The sequence below is a fragment of the Mirounga angustirostris genome, unplaced genomic scaffold, assembly GCF_029215605.1.
Source record: "Mirounga angustirostris isolate CCGP_5_RB_7025 unplaced genomic scaffold, mMirAng1.0.hap1 SCAF_1, whole genome shotgun sequence".
Lineage (NCBI taxonomy): Eukaryota > Metazoa > Chordata > Mammalia > Carnivora > Phocidae > Mirounga > Mirounga angustirostris.
The window spans coordinates 157,181,493-157,201,954 of NW_026991709.1; the positions used below are offsets into that span (position 1 = coordinate 157,181,493).

General features: G+C 48.6%; 2 protein-coding genes across 2 annotated transcripts in view; one reads left to right on the forward strand and one right to left on the reverse strand.

Annotated features, from left to right (window-relative positions):
* The first annotated feature begins 2,248 nt into the window (after positions 1–2,248).
* Positions 2,249–20,462, forward strand: part of CFAP100 (cilia and flagella associated protein 100) — a 51,823-nt gene continuing 33,609 nt past the window's right edge. Inside the window, exons 1-3 of the mRNA XM_045904191.3 lie at positions 2,249–3,284; positions 4,307–4,414; positions 16,288–16,362. Of these exons, the coding sequence (XP_045760147.2) occupies positions 4,366–4,414; positions 16,288–16,362 (124 nt within the window). The 5' untranslated portion in view covers positions 2,249–3,284; positions 4,307–4,365. The remainder of the gene's footprint in view (positions 3,285–4,306; positions 4,415–16,287; positions 16,363–20,462) is intronic.
* ZXDC (ZXD family zinc finger C) overlaps positions 13,101–20,462 on the reverse strand; it is an 82,877-nt gene continuing 75,515 nt past the window's right edge. Inside the window, exon 9 of the mRNA XM_054504537.2 lies at positions 13,101–13,276. Coding sequence (XP_054360512.1) covers positions 13,116–13,276 — 161 coding nt within the window. The 3' untranslated portion in view covers positions 13,101–13,115. The remainder of the gene's footprint in view (positions 13,277–20,462) is intronic.

Here is a 20,462-nt window from a genome sequence, read left to right on the forward strand (position 1 = left end):
GGACCCCAGGCTGAGGAGGGAGGTGGTGTTTTGGGGCCCAGGACCCAGGGCTCCCAACTAGGGCTAGAACCACAACAGGCCCACCTGAGGTAGCCACAGCCTGTGACTCTCCTTATCCTGGGCTCCTGAAGATAAATGACATGCTCTTGTGGGGCACAGTCCAGGAAGTGACACCCTGCTGCCTCAGATCTCCTGGTCACAAAGGAAGAATGTCCTTTGGTGGTGTGCAGCTAAGGTGGGGGAAGCAGAGGGAGGGGACAGATGCCCTGGCTTTCTCATATCTCCTGCCTTCCACTCTCCTCCCCACCAGACCTGCCCAGCCACCAGAGGCACAAAATGTCTGGGGATGGATCTAGAGGAGGCAGGCTGTAGCCTCACAGAAAGCCACACTGGCAAGTTTCAGGGATGCTTTCCAGGAAGGCAACCCCTGACTTGAGTCTTGAGAAATGAGTAGGAATCTACCAGCATAATAAAGGACATCCCCCCAAAAGGGGAAAGGTTGGGGGGGGGAAAAGCATAGAGTTGGTGATATGGGGACAACCTGAGACTTGGTGCCATGCAGAACAGACACAGGTGCTCGTCCTTCCAGTTTAAAGGTGCCACCTGCACCTTTAAACAACTTTCTTGGGTTGGGGGGACTCCCCACTTTAGAAGCCCCCACCTCCCACCATAGAAGCTCTCTCTCCCAGCCTCCCTTTCAGCCAGGGTAAAGGCAGGGACCCTTAGGCTCCTGCCTATGAGACAGAAGGTGTTGGCAGGTGACCGAGGTTCTGACAGGCAGACTCCCATAGCCACACTCTGAATCACAGCCTTAGTGTCTCCACCAGGACACACCTGCAGCCAGCTTTGGGCTCCGCTGGCCACACCATCTCCCTGCCTGGTTCCCTGTCCCCTGCAGGCTCCAGGAGCCCCTCTTCTTCCCCTTTCTCCTTTAACCTGTTCTAGTTGATGTCTGATACCAAGAACCCTGAACTGATACACTCCCTTGAGGAGGAAAGTAGGAAATCAGGAATACAATTTCTCCTTTAAGAAGATCCTCAGATTTTCCCCCAATATTTTATTATGAAAAATTTCAAACTTCAACATATAGAAATAATTGAAATTTGTAATGAACACTCACATACCCACCACTTAGATTCTACAACTAACCCATCTCTATCCATCTTTATCATCTATCCATCTATGTATGTCTCCATCAATGTGTCTAATTTTTTTTAGATTAGCTTTTAATCTACAAATTGTGTCTATAGTTGGTTTTTTTTAGGCTAAAGTTATAAGTTAAAAAAGAAGACCACATTTTCTAGGGAGTTCTCTAATCTTCAAAATAACCGACAAGCCAAAGTGAAGACAGGAACACATACATTAGGTAGAGAATGTGTCTTTATTATGAGGTACACCTTTGGGCAGAGTCACGAAGCGGGAACGTGCTGGGCCCATTTTAGGAAGCACACCTTTGGACTTTTTGGGCTTTTGCAAAGTGTATGCATCATTGCTTTGGATAATTGCATAGAATTATGAAACAATGCCTGGTAAGAGCCAGCATGTGTCTGGTTATGAGCAAAGACAAAATTCCACTGCAGGTAAACCCTGTCTCTGGTGCTCCCTGGCTCTGCTGGGCAGATTTCTTAATCTCACGGTGATACAATCTCCCCACTGACAGTGGGGGTGATAACAGGGGCCGATTTCACTGGCAGTCTGCATTAAATGGGCACAGAGAACAGTGCCAGTCACCCAGAAACACTCTGTAAAGGTTCACAGATAATTCACAATAGTTCATAAGTGTACCTGCTAATAACAATGAATTGATAGTATGCTCAGTAGCTTTTCCCTCTTTGGGGCACCTATTTTCGAGAGTCCTAAAAGTCTCATTAGAACTCCAAGTATTTGCAATAAACCATTTTGGAACTCTTTGCTTTCCTACCTCGGTCATTAATTAATAAAGTGCCTCTGGTGCTTGCTGATCTCTGACTCCAATCAATGCCTAGCTCCTTGTTCTGCGGCTGCAGAGACAGGCAGGGGCTAAAACATTTAGGTCTTTAAATGACAGTGGAAGGAGCCTCTATTCTGGGGCTCAAGGGAAACCACTTGTCTGTTCAGGTACAGCTAGCTGCTGTTTGCAGTCCCCTCCACATACATTTGGGCGCGCGCCAACACACTCATGCACAAATCACATATATGGCTTTTGACATAATAAAACTGTCCTTCCTCCCTTGTACAAAGCCAGCTGTAGATATTGCCAGTGGGATGCTGTCCTCCAGTGCTGATTCAGGGATCCCCACCTCTTCCATCGCAGAGAGCCCCTCCACATTCCCTGGCACTGGTCTCCTACCCACCACACCAGCCTTGGGCAGAGCGGGAGCTGCTGGGATTCTCACCGGCACTCACTTGCTTACAGACTGTTCCAGAGCACAGAGTATCGCTAGAAAGAGCCCTGACCGTGCCCCAGCTCCAAGCAGGCTTTGTCCATCTGCAAATTCCCTAGATGCGTGGGATAATCTGGTGACCATGGTGGGAACCCCGGGAGGGGTTCTCCTGTTTTGGAGGAGCCAGGGACCTGAGCTGGGAAGGCAGAGGGCACAACCTACAGCCCATGGCCCCATCAGCTGATGGATCTGGGCTATCTAAACTGGATCCCTGCTCTTCATCACCCCGTCCCTCCCCTGTCTACTGATAGCCCTTGTCATTCTGTGTCTTTATTAGAATAGTCTCATTCACTCTCTGCAGTAGTGATTCTCAAGCCTCAGCCAGCATTGTATTCACGAGGAGGGCTGGTTACCACCCAGTTTGCACGGCTCCGCCCCGCAGACTTTCTCCTTCAGGGCGGGCACAACTTTCGCTTTTCTAACGAGTTCCCGGCATTGCTGCTGCCGGCCCCGGGACCGTACTTTTAAGAACGGCCCCTCTAGAAAGTGAGGTCGACTCGGCAGAAAGGACAGGTCTGTGTTTGCACCACATGCATCCCGAGGTGCACACTGAATAAATGAATCGGGAACGAAAGGAAAAGAGCAGGAGGCGGGCGGAATAAGGAATGACGGAGGAAGGAAACTCCTGTGCCCCAGACCCCATCCCAGACGCTGTCTAGGAGGCGCCCCGACCTCGGACGGCGGGGCTCCCGGCCTCCCCTCAGCGGCGGGACCCGCCCGCAGGCCCCACCCCCACGCAGCCGGGGCTCTTTGGCTTTGTGACGTCACCGCCCTGGAGGGCAGGGAGAATGGTTGCCTTGGCGACGTAAACGGAACGCCAGGGCGCTGGGAGCCGGGAACTGCGGTGCGGAGGCTTCGGAGGTAGCCTGGGCGCGCGGGGCCGCTGGGTGCGCGCGACGTCGGGTCGGGGGTGCGCGAGGCCTGGGGCGGGCTCCTCGGGCGCCCCTTGCAAGGCCCCTTTGCAAGGCTGCCCGCCCTTCCTTACTCATTGCTAGATTGGCTTTATCACGTACCTAACTACCTAGCCATCCCTCTATCCTTCCTTGCCTTGTGCACCCCTGCTGTATGGCCCACGGCGCATCCCCGCCGAGTTGGGGCGCTGGGAGACGGGGCGCTGCTAACTAGTGCCTCTTCAGGACCAGGATTCCTTTCCGCCTGGGTTGTAGCAGAATGCTGCTGGAAGGGCGCAGGCTTTGGAGTCAAGGAATCTTGGGCTGGAATCCCAGCTATGGTCCTTCCTTGCTGTATGACTTTGGACACCTCGCTTAATCTCTCCTTTACTTCCTCCTTTGCAAAATGAAAAATTCATTCAATGAATAGTTCAGAAGCTCCAAGGCTATGCCAGGCACCTTGATGAGCGCATTGGCTCCAAATGAGAAAATACCCTTGTTCTCTTGGAGCTTACATTCAAGGGGGTAATAGGCAATGCACCGATTTTTTTTTTTAAGTGACAAATCAGATAGTGATAATTGCAGAGAAGAAAGTAAAGTGAGGTCCTATGGAGTTGGGGAGAAAGAAACCATTTTGGAATGGAGTGGTGAGAGAAGGTGTCTCTGAAGTGGGTGACCTGAGCTCAGAGCTGAAGGGAGAGAACCCTCCTCCCCAGCTGGGTGTGAGTGAACATTTTTTGGCTAAGGAGGTGGTATATGCAAAGGTTCTGAGGCAGACCAAGGTTGGCATGTTCTAGAAATAGGAAGATTAGGCAGGGCAGCTAGAACTAAGTCAAGGAGGGGAGAGAGGGTGAAGGAAGGGGGAGGCAGGGAGCTATGGGTGTTGGCCACATGGCAGGCCCTCAGTAAAGGCCAAGTGTTCTCAGCCACCTGGGGGCAAGGGTTGCTGAGGGCCTGGGGATCATCTGGCTCAAGCACTGTGTCACTCCTCAGGTTGGAATCGCCTTTAGCCAAAATCAAGCTTTGCAACAAGCCTTTGTTCCTCTGCCCAGATGTCCAAGATTGTGTCTACTGTGGTCTCCAAGGGTATGACTTACAACAGTAAGTATGGGGCTGGGGTGGGCTCAGAGTCAAAGACAGCCTCGGGAGCCTGGGACAGTGACATCCAGACTTAATTGAGGGTTAAGGTGATTCCAAATCAGGCCATGAGGCAGAGGTCATAGGTATGCCAGGTTCTCTAGAAACTCCATGGTTTATTTCCTAGGGCCGCTGTAATAAAGTGCCACCATCCAGTTGTGGCTTTAACATCAAAGATTTATTGTCTCACAGTTCTGGAGAATGATGTCCAAGATATAGGTGTCATTGACAGGGTTGGTTCCTTCTGAGGGCTGAGAGGAAGAGGCTGTTCCAGGCTCTCTCCTAGGAAGCTTCTGTTGTTTGCTGGCAATCTTTGGTGTTCCTTGGACGGAACGTGTCATTGCTATCTCTGCCTTCATCATCACATGGCGTTCTGCCTGTGTGCGTGCCTGTTGTAAATTTCCCCTTTTAATTAGGGTCAGGAGTCATATAGGATTAGGCGCCCACACTACTCAAGCATGACCTCATCTAAGATATGGCGGCAATGACCCTGTTTCTTAACAGGGTCACCTTGTGAGGTGCTGGAAGTTAGGCTTTCAAGTCTTCAAAAATGTTAATTGGGTGGGGAGCGGGGGACACAATTCACCACATAACGTTGTGGAAGGCACCACAGTGTAAGTGGGTCTCTCTCAGCCTCTCTGCAGCTAAGGTCACTGGGCTGAGCCCAGAGGAAGTAGCAGCTGGCCCCAGGCCCTCGTGGGAGACGTCCTGCCTCCTCCGAAGTGCCACGTCTGCAGCCAGGTGGCCCCGCCGGAGCATGGAGGGAAGCTGCTGGCGCCCCTCTGGGGGCTGTGGGGGCTGAGGCGGGCAGGCTGGGCAGTACTGCCTGCTGGTGCCTCGGTGCTCCTTACTGCCGTCAGCTTTTAATTTAATTTGGTTTTGAATAGGTAAAGGATTCCCATGGTTCAACATTCAAAAAGTGTTCCAAGCCCCCTCTTCTGAAAGGCCCCTCCTGTCCCCAAATACCCAGTATCCCCTCCTCCAAGATGGCCAGTGGCACGAGTCTCTCACCTCCTGCTCCACGCGCTCCACGCACATGCTCTGTGCACACAGGCAAATGTGGATATGGCTTGTACAGTTTGTTTTTTTTCCCACACAAACGGTCACACAAGAAACAGGCTTCCTGCACCTCCCTTTTTCCACTAACCTCGACATTGTGGAGACTCTTCCTTATCAATACATCACAAGTTCCCTTAGACTTTTAGTGTTGTGAGCAGAACAGTGATCCCATAGTGTGAATGTAGTATAGTTTACTTAACCAATCCATGTGAGCGGGCACTGAGCTGGTTTCAAACACGTGCTGCTCTCAACACTTGTCCCCACTGTTGCGACTGTGCACTCACTCACTCTGCTCCAGAGCAAACTGAAAAATGAAGAAAGTCTGAAATGGAGTTACAAAAAAAAAAAAAAAAAAAAAATAGCTTTGAAATGTTTGCAGATAACAAATTAACTTTAGACACACACACATAAACAAAACAATGCAACTGGCACAAGATGGTTGAAGGCTTTATAAACTATACTGATTCATCCTGTGGTACCAGGAGGATAGTTAATGGGGGGGGTATCCTGTGACACTCGAGATTGGGTATATCACTTCCCTTGGCGGTGACATGCAAACAAGAGGCCCCCCTAAGCTGATCTCCATGGTCTGGTTGAGGGTTCTGTGCCTTTGGGAGGCAGGCAAGTGAAGTCAGCCTGGATGGGGGCACATCGGCCAGAGGCTCAGGCCAGGAGAACAGTTGAGCCTGACATCCTGGGTTCAGCTGCAGGAGCTGGGGACTAAGGTAGGGGCCAGAAAGACTCTGAGGGAGAGGGGCCTCCTGGGGGAGAAGGGCCTGGGGACACAGCTCTGAGCCTGGGCCAGGTACAGATAGGGTTTCTGGAGCCCAGCCGAGAATGCCCCAGCTGAGGGCGGGAACGCCGGGGTCAGACATGCATGGTGGAGTACAGCACTTCTCTGGGCCTCAGCTGCCTCATCTGTGGAATGCGAGCAATCCCGATTCCCTGAGGCTACTGTGAGCTGTAAGGGGAGATACATGTCAAGGGCTCAGCTCTTTGATACTGCTATTATTAGTGTCTCCACTCACTATTACGACACCCACCACCCCACCTTTAGGGTTTTGGCTAGTCTCCCAGTGTGTGAAGTCCGATTCGGAAGAAGATACTGGGGAACCGCAAGTGGAGGGGCCGTTAAGGGGTCTGGGCAAAGACTTAGCTGGAATTTGACGTCGGAAAAGTGAGCTCTGGGTTTGGTCTTCATTCACAAATCCTTATTAAGTGCCAGCTGGATGTGGCACTTGTGTTCTAAGCACTGGGGATTCAGGGGCAAATAAAACCCTCCCCCTCGTGGGACTTACATTGTGACGAGGGAGGCAGGCATTGCAAAGCAAACAGCCAGTCTATATGTACAACAGCCAAGAAGCAGTAGAAAGGAAACCTACTGGAAGCTTTGGGCAGGGGGCAGGGTTTACTTTAAATGGGAGAGGTAGTCAGGGAAGGCCTCTCAGAGGAGGTGACATTTGATGCCTATCCATAACAATCCTGAAGGATGAAAGAGGGAGAAGGGCACTCTAGGCAGTGGGGAAGGGCCAGCAAAGGTGGAGGCTGGTACGAGCTCGCAGCACTAGAGCAAGAGCAGAAGGCCAGTCTGAAAACACTCGGGTAGGGCCTTATGGACCATGGGGAGGACTATTCAGTTCTGTTAAGATGTTGAGAGGGGTTGAAGCAGGGAGGTTGCAGTTTCTGGGTTTGATGACTTTTATGAGTAGAGATGCCAATGTCTGTGACACAGCAGAGGGGCTGGTTCCACAGAGCCTCCCTAGAGACCTGGGCAAGGCCTCACCCCTGGTGCAGAGGGTGGAGGGCACTTGATAGAGACCTTGGCAAGAGGAGCCAGTGAAGCCCAGACTAAACCCAAGACTTCCCAGTCAGGGCTCGTGGGGCGGGGTTTGCTGGAACAGAACGTGCAGACAGTTGGGGAGAAAAGCGATAAACAGCTCCCCTCTCGGGGCTGCTCCAAACCTGCCACTCAGCTGCCATGTTCCGTGGCCAGGCCAGGGACACTCCCCTCAGTGTCTTGGCACTGCTGTCCCTCTGCCCAGAAGGCGCTCCCCCTAGATCTCCCTGTGGCTCCCTCCTCCTCCTCCTTTAGGATTTATTCAAATGTCACCCTCTGCTTTATTTTTCTTGAGACCGCTTTCTACCTCCCACCTGCGTCCCCGTTTCTTCCTTGTTTCTCTCTCCCAGTAGAATGTAAGCTCCACCCAGGTGGGGGTGTTTGTCTGTCTTACGTGCTGCTGTCTCCCCAGAGCCTGGCATGTAACAGGTCCTCAGTAAAATTCTGTCAGCCTGAAAGCTTTCCCTGAAGGTCAGGAATAAGGCCGGGATGTCTGTTTTCACTGCTATTTAACACTGTGTGCTGGAAGTTCTAGCCAGAGCATTTATTTATTTATTTATTTATGTATTTATTTAAGATTTTATTTTTAAGTAATCTCTATATCCACCGTGGGGCTCAAACTTACAATTCCAAGATCAAGAGTCACACGCTCTACTGACTGAGCCAGCCATGTATCCCTGGCCAGAGCATTTAGACAAGAAAAAGAATGAAAAGATATCCAAATTGGAAAGGAAGAAGTGAAACTATCTTATTCATGGATGACACAATCCTATATAGAAATAATCCCCCAGAACCCACAAGAAAGTCACTAGTGCTAATAAATGAATTCAGCCAGGTTGCAGGGTGCAAGATCAAAACATCAGTATTGGTTGTGTTCCTACACACCAGCACTGTGCAATCCAATGGGGAAATTAAGAAAGCAACTCCATTTACAATGACATCTAAAAGAAGAAAATACGCACGTATGAGGTGGCATCGTGGGAGATGTTAGAGTAGGAAGCTCCGGGAATCAGGCTCCCCACCTAACAACTGCAGAGCTCGCAGGAGCTCTCAGACTCCAAAATTGGAACTCTGGAGCTAGATGAACACATGCAGTTTCCAGGGCAGAGCTTGAGGGAGAGGCTGGGAAATGTCAGTGAAGTGTGGCATTTTGTGGAGCGGCCTCCAGGCCGGCAACAAAGGGGCAGGCAGCCCACATTCCTGGCGTGGCTTGCTGGTGCCACAGTGCCCCATATCGGCCTTTTCCTCCCCAAACCCAGCTGGGTGCTTGGTTGCTGAGAAGCCAGTACTGAGGGTGACGGTGCTTCCAACTCCGGGAGGTGGGTGACTGCCCAGCCAGCTCTGTCAATAGGGATTTAAAGAGACAGGACCTTCCCTCTCAGCCTTTCCAGACCCAGACATTGAAGGAAATCTTTGACAAAAGATTAATACCCAGAATGTAAAGAGAATTCCTAAAACTCAACAACAACAAAAACGACCAACCCCACTTAAAAACGGGCAAAGGAATTGATAGACATTTCTCCAAAGAAGATCTTCCAAAGAGCCAGTAAGTACATGACGATGCTCACATTATCATCAGTCATTAGGAAAATGAGATATCACATCACACTAGTAGGATAGCTATTAAAAAAAATCCAAAGTAACAAGTGCTGGCAAGGCTGTAGAGAAACGGACCCGTGTGCCCTGCTGGTGAGAATGTAAATAGGTACACAGCTGCGGAAAATGGTAGGGTGGTCCCTCAGAAAAGTATGCATAGAATGATATGTTCCAGCAATTCCATGTCTGGGTACACACACAAAATTACTGGAAGCCCAACACTCTGTCTTATTTGTGTTTGTCACCTGTCTAGAATGTAGGCTCTGAGGAGGCTTGCCTGCACCGACCGCAGCACCTCGCAGTTAGAATGCCAAAAAACACTGGCCAGCAGACACTGAGTGAGCAACGGTCTCACCCTGTCCTCCCCCCGCCCCACTCCCGCCAGCTCTCAGAGACCACCCAAGAGTCCCCAGCACCAGCCCAGACACTGCTCTAAAGCCCGCCCTCAGGGACCCAGCTGCCTTTTTCATAATCATCGTGGATCTGGTGCTGGGAGCTGGGGATGGACAGACATGGTTCCTGTTGTTTTTAAAGTGTAGATTTCACTTTTTTTCTAGATAGTTCTCCTGAGGCAAGGGAAACAAAAGCAAAAAACTATTAGAACTACATCAAAATAAAAAGCTTCTGCACAGCCAAGGAAACAATCAACAAAACTAAAGGCAACCTACGGAATGGGAGAAGCTATTTGCAAATGACATATCTAATAAGGGGTTTGTATCCACAATATATAAAGAACTTGTAAAACTCAACACACCCAAAAACCAAATAATCCAATTTAAAAATGGGCAGAAGACATGAACAGACACTTCTCCAAAAAAGATGTACAGATGGCCAACAGACACATGAAAAGATGCTCATCATCACTCATCGTCAGGGAAATGCAAATCAACAATACAATGGGATATCATTTCACACCTGTCAGAATGGCTAAAATCGGCAAGAAACAACAGGTGTTGGTGAGGATGTAGAGAAAAAGAAACACCTGTGCTCTGTTGGTGGGAATGCAAACTGGAGCAGCCACTGTGGAAAACAGGATGGAGTTTCCTCAAAAAGTTTAAAATAGAATTACCCTATGAACCAGCAATTGCACTACTAGGAATTTATCCAAAGAATACAAAAATACTAATTCAAAGGGATGCATGCACCCTGAAGTTTATAGCAGCATTATCTACAATAGCCAAGATAAGGAAGCAGCCCTTGTGTCCATCAACTGATGAATGGGTAAAAAAGACGTGGTGTATATACAATGGAATATTACTCAGCCGTAAAAAAGAATGAAATCTTGCCATTTGCAACAGTATGGATGGAGCTAGAGTGCATTATGCAAAGCAAAATATGTCAGTCGGAGAAAGACAAATACCATAGGATTTCACTCATACGTGGAATTTAAGAAACAAAACAAACAAGCAAAGGGGGGAAAAAGAGAGAGAGAAAGACAAAGCAAGAAGTCAATTCTTAACTATAGAGAACACACTGTTAGTTACCAGACAGGAGGTGGGTGGGGGATGGGTGACACAGGTGATGGGGATAAAGGAGGGCACTTGTCATCACAAGCATGGGGTGATGTGTGGAAGTGTTGAATCACTGTATTGTTCACCTGAAACTAATATAACACTGTATGTTAACTAAAAAAAGAAAAAAAAAAGCAATCATGAATACATCACGTAGATAGATCAATGTAACGAGAAAGAACTATTGAAATGTAAAGGCATAATATAGATGTTAAAATTGACATACAAATAAAAAAATAAAAAATAAGTAAAATGTAGGTTTCATTACTACTCAGGTATGGCAAGATCTGCAGACAAGGGGATGGCTGCCATTGGAAAGGTAGTTTGTGATCTTCCCAGATCCCTAGAAACAGGAGGCAGGGCCACACAGGGAAGGACTGGGCTGGGTCAGAGGCAGAGGGAGTGGGGGAACTGTGAGCAGGAGCCTTTGTTGTGACTTCCATGGGAAGGAGCGGGTGACACAGGGTGTGCGGGCTTAGGGTTGACTGATTTGAGTATGTCAGGACTCTGTGGCATGGGGCTGTCCTGAGTTGTCTGGGACCTGGCTCTGGGCGATTGGAGAAGGGACCAGTGGCCCTGGGTATGAGAGCCTAACAGTGGAGATGGGAGCTGGGCATGTGGGCTCTGGATTAGTGGGTTTGCATTTGTAAAGCATGCTCTTGGGAACCTCCTTTACTTTCTCTAGGGATTGGCCAACCCCAGGGTGGAGAGGTAGGGATGGTCCCTATGGGATCAGTAAGACCCAGATGCTAGAGCATCGGGTACAGAAAGTACAAGACAGCATTAATGCACCGGTCCTGGAGCAGTTTCCCATCTTGTGAAGGAAGGTGACCCCTACATAATAGCAGATGTGACACGTGCTAGAGAGGGGAGGGCCATCTCTGGGAGAACATGAGGTGGGCCCCTCTGTCCTGGATGAGGGGGTCAGGAGGCCTTCCAGGGTCAACAACAGACGAGGGAGATGTTGGCTGAGGGGGCTTGGGCCCCGGTGCGGTGAAAAGAGCAAAGGGGATAGCACGTGGTATTGCCTGTGGGAGGGTCCATGACAGTCTTCGAGTGGCCAGAGGGTAGTGAGGGGGTGAGGCTGGTAGCAAGGTGAGAAGCTGCAGACGTCGCTGTGTGAGATCATGCAGGGTCTCCCCAGCCCTGTGGATTGGGGTCCTGGACCTACCGAACCTGGGGTGGCCCTGAAAATGCACTGGATCTCTGCTGTGGGGTAGCAAATTACCCCAAAACTCAGTGGCTTCAAGCAATAGTAAACATGCGTTAGTTCAGTTTCTTTGGGTCAGGAGCTCATGAGGGCTTGGCTTGGGGATTCTGGCCCAGGGCATCTCCTCCACAAGTCACCGGAAGGCTTGACCAGGGCTGGAGGATCAGCTCCAAGCGGGCTCGGTCATATGGCTCTGGGCTGGGGCTGACCTCCTCCAGAGCAGGTGGTCCCAGAGAGGCGAGGCAGGGCCCAAATGTGCTCTCTGCCCTCGCTTCAGAAGTCACACACTGTCCCTTCCACAGCTGGCCACACAAACCAACCAGAGTCCAGTGCGGGAGGGCGTACTAAAGGGTGTGAGTGCCTAGAGCCCGGTGACACTGGGGGCAGCTTTAGGGGCTGGCTGCCGCAAAGGATGTAAACACATGATTGGTTTTGTGAATTGTGTTTCAAAACGGTCTGCCCGGGGGCGTCTGGGTGGCCCAGTTGGTTGTTTCCAACTCTTAATTTTGGCTCAGGTCCTGATCTCAGCGTTGTGAGATCGAACCCTGCCTCGGGCTCCGTGCCGGGCATGGAGTCTGCTTGGGATTCTCTCTCTTCTTCTGCTCCTCCCCTCTCTCTCTTTCTCTCTCAAAAAAAAAAAAAAAAAAAGGCCTGCCAGGCTGTTCAGTGTGGTCAAGACTCCTCATACAGCTTCCTCTTTGGGTTCTGGACTGTGTCTCTGCTTTACCCTCTGTTACCCTTCTGTGTCCTGCTGGGATTCCAGTGTTGGCCCTTCCCCAGCTGCATGGTCTCTTCTGCCTGTGCAACGCCCCCCATTCACAGCCAGCCCTTGAGAGCTGCCCAAACCTACCATGTCCACTTGCCTCCCCTCCCTAACCCTGTGGGATCTTGGCTTCTGCCCCGTCACCCCACGCTGCCAATCTCACTCTGGGGCCGTGGCTAAGGCCTCTCCCAGGGCACCTCCCTCAGACACTCCCTCCTTCTCCCGCCCTCTTCCCAGGGCTCTGGTCTTCTCTGGCCTGTCCCTCTGCTCTGCAGGCCTCCTTGCCAAGCTCCTCTACTGTCGGGGTTCCTAGGCCGTCCTCCGTCTCGACTATGAGCACAGCCTCAGTTTCCATCTATTCGCCAGGGACACATTTCCGTCCTCTAGGCTCCTAGTCCGCAGACCTCCATCAGGAGTGGCCCCGTCAGAGTCCCAGTTTGGCGGTTCCCACGGGTGCCTGAACCCAGCACCTCTGCCTGAGCTCCAGGCCTCTGGCTCCCCCCAGGCCCCTCCTGCCCTTCTCTGCCACCTCAGCAAGCAGCACCTGATGCGAAGGTGTTTATACCTAAGGGACAGTTATCCCTGGTGCTCCCTTCTCTCCTGAGCCCACATCCAGTCAGGCAGCAAGCCCCAAGGGCTCTCCTGAAAAACACTGCATCCACACCTCCTCCCACCCTGTACTCACACCGTCATCGAAGCCACCAGCCCTCTTCCATGGAGGAGCGGGAGGGGACTGGCAGCGGGGAGGACAGGCTTGCCAGTGTGCTGGGGAGGCGCTGAGTGAGTCCCAGAGTGAAGGAGGGAGATGGCGGGAACTGGGGTCCATGGTGGTGGCCCATTCCTCTTGTACCTGGAGTGCAGAGAAGGTGGCTCAGGGGAGTAGATGGGGAGAGACCCCTGGCTGCTGGAGTGGAGCAGGTCAGCCGATGGCTTCCCCAGGGAGCTGGCCTCTCCTCTCCCTGCCTCACTGCTGGGGTGCTGCCAGAAGCAGGAGGATATTCTGATGGGCCAGAGCCCACACCCAGACTTCCATTGTTGGGGGACAGGGTGCTCAAATTTTATCACTTTTTATGAGGACATTTTGCACCCAGTTCACCTCCCCTTGTTTCTCCTGGAGAATTTTTCTAAAAGTAGGCTTACATTTTTAAAACTTTTTAATTTGGGGCACCTGGGTGGCTCAGTCGGTTGAGCATCTGCCTTCGGCTTAGGTCATGATCCCAGGGTCCTGGGATGGAGCCCCGTGGTCGGGCTCCCTGCTCAGCGAGGAGCCTGCTTCTCCCTCTGCTGCTCTCTCTTTCTGTCATATAAATAAAATCTATAAAATTTTTAATTTAAAAATTTAATTCTGTTAAAGTACTAGAAGGAAACAGGAATTTTTAAAATGCATTTAACCTTCAGATGCAGAATTCCTTTCTAAACAGACACAGAACACCGAAGCATTTCACTAAGCAAATACGAAAATGTCCTGTAAGGAAAATACATGATAGACAATCCAAAGGAAATTGTCATATCAGCTGAAGCAAAAATATCTTCAGCAGCTCTGACAAACAAATGAGCTAGTGTCCTCTAATAGATAAAGATGGTCAAGATCATTTAAAAACTATAACACCCCAATAGAAAAATGGGCAAAGGATACCAACAGAGAGAAGCAAGTGGATGATTAACATCTGAAAAGACACACAGTAGTTTCTGTAATTAAGAAGTGCAAATTAAAACTAAAAGATGCATTTATTACCTGTCAGACTGACAAAATTCCAGGTGTGTGAGACACAGTCCAGCTCAACTTGGTACTAGAGAGTAACCATTGCATAAGCTTGAAAATTGCATAAGACTGGAAATTTGGGCCCACGGCCCACCAGGAGACCTGGCTAAGGAGCAATGAGATTTGGATATGAGCAGATATGTTCTTTTTTTTAACTTTTTAAAAATTGTGGTCAACTATCTGTACATAACAGAATTTACTCTTTTGAGCATTTTTAAGTAGACAGTTCAGTTTTAAGTACATTTACATTGGTGTGCAACCATCCCCCATCTGTCTCCAGAACTTTTTTGCCTTGTAAAACTGAATCCCCATTAAACACAAACTCCCCATCTGCCCTTCCGCAGCCCCTGGCACCCACCATCCTACTTTCTATGTGTAGGAATTTGATGACTCTAAGGACCTCATAGAAGTTGTCCTTGTGTGATCGGCTTCTTTCACTGAGCACAGTGTCCTCAGGGTTCATCCATATTGTAGCATGAAAGCAGATGCATTGTTCAGTAAAAAAGTAAGGGGCATCTAAGAATGTGTAGGCATGGGATGCCTGGGTGGCTCAGCCTGGGATCGAGTCCTGCATCAGGCTCCTTGCTCAGCGGGGAGCCTGCTTCTCCCTCTGCCTGCCGCTCCCCCTGCTTGTGCTCTCTCACTCTCTCTTTCAAATAAATAAATAAAATCTTAAAAAAAAAAACAAAAAACGTGTATGCATAAAATACCTCTAGTTAGGTGAACAAAGATCCATTCGGTAGTGAGGGCTTCAGGTGAGGATTGTTCATCATATCAGCATGTCATATCAGTGTTCATCATAACACATCAAACGACATTGTTAAAAATGCCTGCTATGTATGTGCATTGCTTTTTCAATTAAGAAAAAACTGGGGGCGACTGGATGGCTCAGTCATTAGGCTTCTGTCTTCAGCTCAGGTCATGATCCCAGCGTCCTGGGATCAAGCCCCGCATCGGGCTCCCTGCTCAGCAGGAAGCCTGCTTCTCCCTCTCCCACTCTCCCTGCTTGTGTTCCCTCTCTCGCTGTGTCTCTTTCTGTCAAATAAATAAATAAAATCTTTAAAAAAAAAAAAGAAAAAAGAAAAAAGCTGAATTTTATTAGAGTTTGGGTTTGTTTGGTTTGGGTTTTGGTCTATTTAAATTAGTGGTATCTTCTGATTTTTATGATATGGTTGGTTAAATGTTGCTACCTGGAAATTGAACCCCAGAGTTACTAAGTTAGAAAATACAGACTGAACAGCTTGTGCTCCTGCACTCTCCACAGGCCTCACCACTCCCTACCGCCTCCCCTCTCCTTACATTACATATGCGGCTTGACCTGCAGGCATCAGAGTTTTCGGCCCCATGCTCTTGACCTTCCTGCCAGTGCCACAGGAGAGCTCTCCTTCTCATTCTCTCCACACCTCATCACCCAGCTGCTCAGGGTCTGCCCCTCAGTATCACGTCCCCCATCTTGTGAGCCCTACCTTCCCCTCATCATCCCAGGTCTCCTCCTCCAAGCTGGTCCAAAAGGACTGGCTACTTGAGCTCCCCACCAAAGCGCACCCCCAGGCTCTCCAGCAGTCCCTACCCCTCTGCCCGTGGCTGGCTGCCCTCCCCGACTGGCATAGACTGGAATCTCCAAGCTACAGATGATTTCTGAGCTGGAGTAGGATTCCAATGCCCCCCTTCCCTGTGGGTATCCATGGAAGGGAGGACACCAAGGAAATGGGTGTCTCTGAATCTTCTGTTGCAGTCCTGAGGGAAACCCTGGAAGGCTCACAGCAAAAGTGTGGGCAGAGCCATGAGGCAGCAGGTTTGGGTCTGTGACTTCCCCATAAAATGGTCCTGCACTCCTCTTAAGGAGCAAATGGAAGGACGCCAAAGGGAAGGCACAAAATATGTTCTGTGTGCCAGGTACATGTACACATGGGCCCTTTTCTTGCACAGTTATCACAAATCGCCAGCAAAGTCAGCATGATCAACTCAGATGTGGAAACAGAAGCTCAGAGAAGCTGAGCGACTTGCAGGGCCACTCAGCAGGCAGGTGAGGATGCTGGCACCAGAGCCTCTCCCCAGCCTCACACTGTGTTCACAGCTTTGCTTTTGTCTCTCCCCAGAGAACAGGCTGGAGTCCCCGGACAACAGTTCTTCTTCAATCATTGAAGAAAAAAAGGAGAAACATGGGAAAAAAGGTAAACGTAGCCCTCATGGTGGGAGTCAAACATCTCCCCTTGTCAACGTAGTCTCTAGTGTCAGTGGCAAAAGGAAATGCATTACTGAGACCTGAAATAATAGTAACATGAACAAAGTAGAATTTGTTTTTCCTCAAGTAATGGGAAATATGGGAGGCAGTCCAGAACTCCATGAGGTTCCACAAACAGCAGTTCTAAGAAATCACTCAGGTGACCGGTTTCCAAGTCTTTCTGCTCCACCAGTTTTAGCCTTAGGGTTTTCAACTGCAAAGTTATCATGTGGTCACAAAATGGCTGCTGTAGCTCCAGCCATCACATCGGAGTTCAGACAAGGAGAAGGGGTAAAGGGAAGAGCAAAACTGCCCACCAGTCAACTCAGCCCTCCCTGGAAAAAGAGCCTTCCCAGAAGCCCCACCCAGCAATTTCTGCCTACATTCCATAGTCTAGAAATTTGTCATGTGGCCATCAGTATCTGTAAGGGAGGCTGAGAAGTGTAACTGTTCAATGAGGCACATGGCTGCCACCTGTTAAGAAGAGGAAGGGTAGGCAGCTAGCTGCTCATACTGCTTCCTCTGAGCCCCTGCACTCCCGCTCTGCCCCCCAGGCTTGCTAGCCAGTCTGATCCTTCTCCAGAGGGGCACAGATGTGAGCATGTTCCCTGAGCCTATCTCTCCCAGGCTGAGCCACCTCCCATCAAGCCTCCCCCCCTTGTGTTCCCTCTTGCTTTTAATTATGACAATACAAACCTGCCCAGAAGTAGAGACTAAAATGCAGTGAACGCAGGTGCCCATCACCAGACTGGACAGTAGAGATTTGGCCACATTTGTTGCATCTATCCTTTTTCTTTTTTTTTTTCTTTTTTTGTCTTTGCCAGAATATTTTTTTTATTTTAATTTTTTAATTTTAATTCCAGTGTAGTTAACATACAGTGTTATATTAGTTTCAGGTGTACAATACAGTGAGTCAGCACTTCCATACATCACCCTGTGCTCATCATAAGTGCCCTCCTTAATCCCCATCACCTATTTCACCCATTCCCCCACCCCTCCACTCTGTCCATCAGTGTGTTCTCTGTAGTTAAGAACTTGTTTCTTAGTTTGCCTCCTTTTTCTCTCCCTTTGTTCATCTGTTTTATTTCTTCAATTCCACATATGAGTGAGATCATATGGTATTTCTTTCTAGGACTGACTTATTTTGCTTAGCGTATTTTTAGCTCCATCCACATTGTTGCAAATGGCAAGATTTCCTTCTTTTTATGGCTAAGTAATATATCACGTCTTCCTTATCCATTTATCTATCAATGCACACAGTTGGGTTGCTTCCAGACTTCGCCAGAATATTTTAAAGTAAAATCCGGGCATGTTATTTCATCCTTATATCCCACAATATTCATTTTTCAAAAATAGGGATGTTTCCCTGCAAGGCCACAATGAAGTTTCCCAATTATCTCAGAAATGTCTTCCTATAGAAAATTCGTTCTAATTAGGATTCAAATGAGATCTGATCATCTTCACTCTCTTTAAATCTAGCAGAGTCCCTCCCGCATGTCCTTTGTCCTTTCATTTTCTGTGTCTTGACTTACTGTGAAATGGTGTTAATTATCCTGTAGAATGTCCCCTGTTCTGTATGTGTCTGTTTGCTTCCTGGTCATTGTCATTGTTATTGAAACGGTCCTCTGTTCCTCATATTTCCTTTAATTGGACATAACCCTACATGCTTGATATTCCATTTTGTCCACGAGAATCCTTCCTACCACCTCTCACAAGAAGCTCACGCATCCAGCTGTCTCAATGGTGGCCATGCCACGCTCAGTGGGTTCAGGTAGTGACCGCCTGGCCCTCTGTCAGATTCCCATCAGCCATTCACCCAACAGCTTCTTCTACCCATGGATGCCTATGCTTAAATTGATTGCTACATTAAGGGTGAGGAGTCTCGGTTTGGGTTTGGTTTGGTTTCTTCTCTAAGGTATAATTCATAGAAGGTGAAATGCACAAATCTTAGTATACAGTTTGATAAGTTTCAATAAATGTATACAACTTTGTAGCTTCCACCCCATTCACCATCTAGAGCATTTCCATCTGCCCAGACATTCCCTTTCCCCAAGAGACAGCACTGTTCCGCTATCATCAGAGAATCACTTTATCCATTCTCGAACCTTGTATAAATGGAGTCACATTCTGTGCTCTTGCAGTCCTGATCCTGTTCACTCAGCATCACATCTATGGAATGCCAGTCACAGGACTCCCTTCTTTGTTGTGGCTGTGTGTATCCTATTGTGTGCATATGTCAACGGTGTATTATTCTTTCTGGAGTGGATGGACATTTGGGTTGTTTCTGGGTTTTCGATATTACAAATAATACTGCAATAAACATTCTTGTACATGCCATTTAGGGAAAGAAGCACTCATTTCTCCTGGGTGTATATGAAGGAGTGGAATTGCTGGTAGTATGTTTAACCTTAGTAGATACCGATGAGTTTTCCAGAACAATTGTACCACCAACAGGTGTGAGCGTTCCAGATGCCTCACATCCTCTCCAACAGTTGGCACACTGTCGATGCTTTTACTATTACCTGGCCTTCTGGATATGTATTAGCATCTCATATTCCCTGTGGCCAATGAGGGTGATTACCTTTCTATACGTTCACTGATGACTCTATGTTATAAAGTGCCTGTCCCTGCCTCTGCTCACTTTTCTATTGGGTTGTCCTTTTGTTTTAATGATTTCTAGGAGCTCTTTACATATTCTGGAAACAAATCATTCACCAGTTCTAAGTATGCAAATACCTTCTCTCACTTGGTAGATTGCTTTTTCCTTTCTTGGTGGTGCTTTTTAATAAACAAAAGTTCCTAATTTTCATGAAGTTCCCTTTACCAATCATTTTCATATGGTTGGTACTTTTTGTGTCCTGGTCATGAAGATACTGTATCTTATACAAGTTTTGTGTTCACTTTACAATCAGACCTACAAATCGTCTCTAATCTAATTGTAACCACTTTGTAGATTCTTTGGATTTTCTCCTCTACAATCACATCACCTTGAGATAACATTATTTGCCCTCCCTTTCCAATCCTGTACTTTTTATTTCTTTTTCTTGCTTAACTACAACATTGCATAGAAGTGCAAAGATAGGTATCCATGCCTTGTTCCTGATCCTGGAGGGGAAACATGCAATATTTCCCCTTGAAATTTCTTATAGATACTCATGTCCCGTGGTTGCTGTCACAAACTCAGTGGCTTAAAGCAACACAAATATATTATCTTACAGTTCTGGAGTCAGAAGTCTGAAATGAATCTTACAGAACTCTCGAATCAAGGGGTCCATGGGGCTGTGTTCCTTCCGGAAGCTCCAGGGGAGAATCTGCTTCCTTGCCTTTTCTAGCTTAGAGGTGCCCACACCCTTGGCTCCTGGCCCCTTCCTCCGTCTCCAAAGCCAGCAGCACAGCCTGCTCCAGTTTCTGTGATGTCACTCCAGCCTCTGCTTCTGTCGTCACACCTGCTCCTCCTGCTTCTGGCCCTCCTGCCTCCATCTTAGAAAGACCCTTGTGATTACATCAGGCCCCTCTGTCTAATCCAGGGCCATCTCCCATCTCGAGGTCCTTCACTTCATCCCATCTGCAAAATCCCCTTACCATATAAAGGAATCTAGGCACAGGCTTGGGGTTTAGCGTGCGGCCATCTTTGGTGGCCACTGCTGAGCTCACCACACTTCCCTCTATCAGATTGGGAAGCCCCCTCCTTTTCCTAGGTTGCTACGACTATGATTTAAAATCAGTTTTGGATTGTATCAAATACTTCTACTGTATCCCTTGAAAAGATCGTATCATTTTCTCCCTCATTCTGTTAATGGGGTATATTATATTGATTGGTTTCTAAATGTGAAACCAACTTAGCATTTCTGGAATGATCTGCTTCAAATGATGGCCAGTCTTGGTTGTAGGCTCATCTTCCCATTAACATATTTCCATTCAGAAACATTCCCTACTCACCGGACTGCAAATGCAGTTTCTGTTTTGGGAAGCCAATCTCCACATTGTTACTTATAGATTGAGTGGCTTACCTCTCTGTCCCTCTTCCTCACCGGAAGTAACAACAATTCC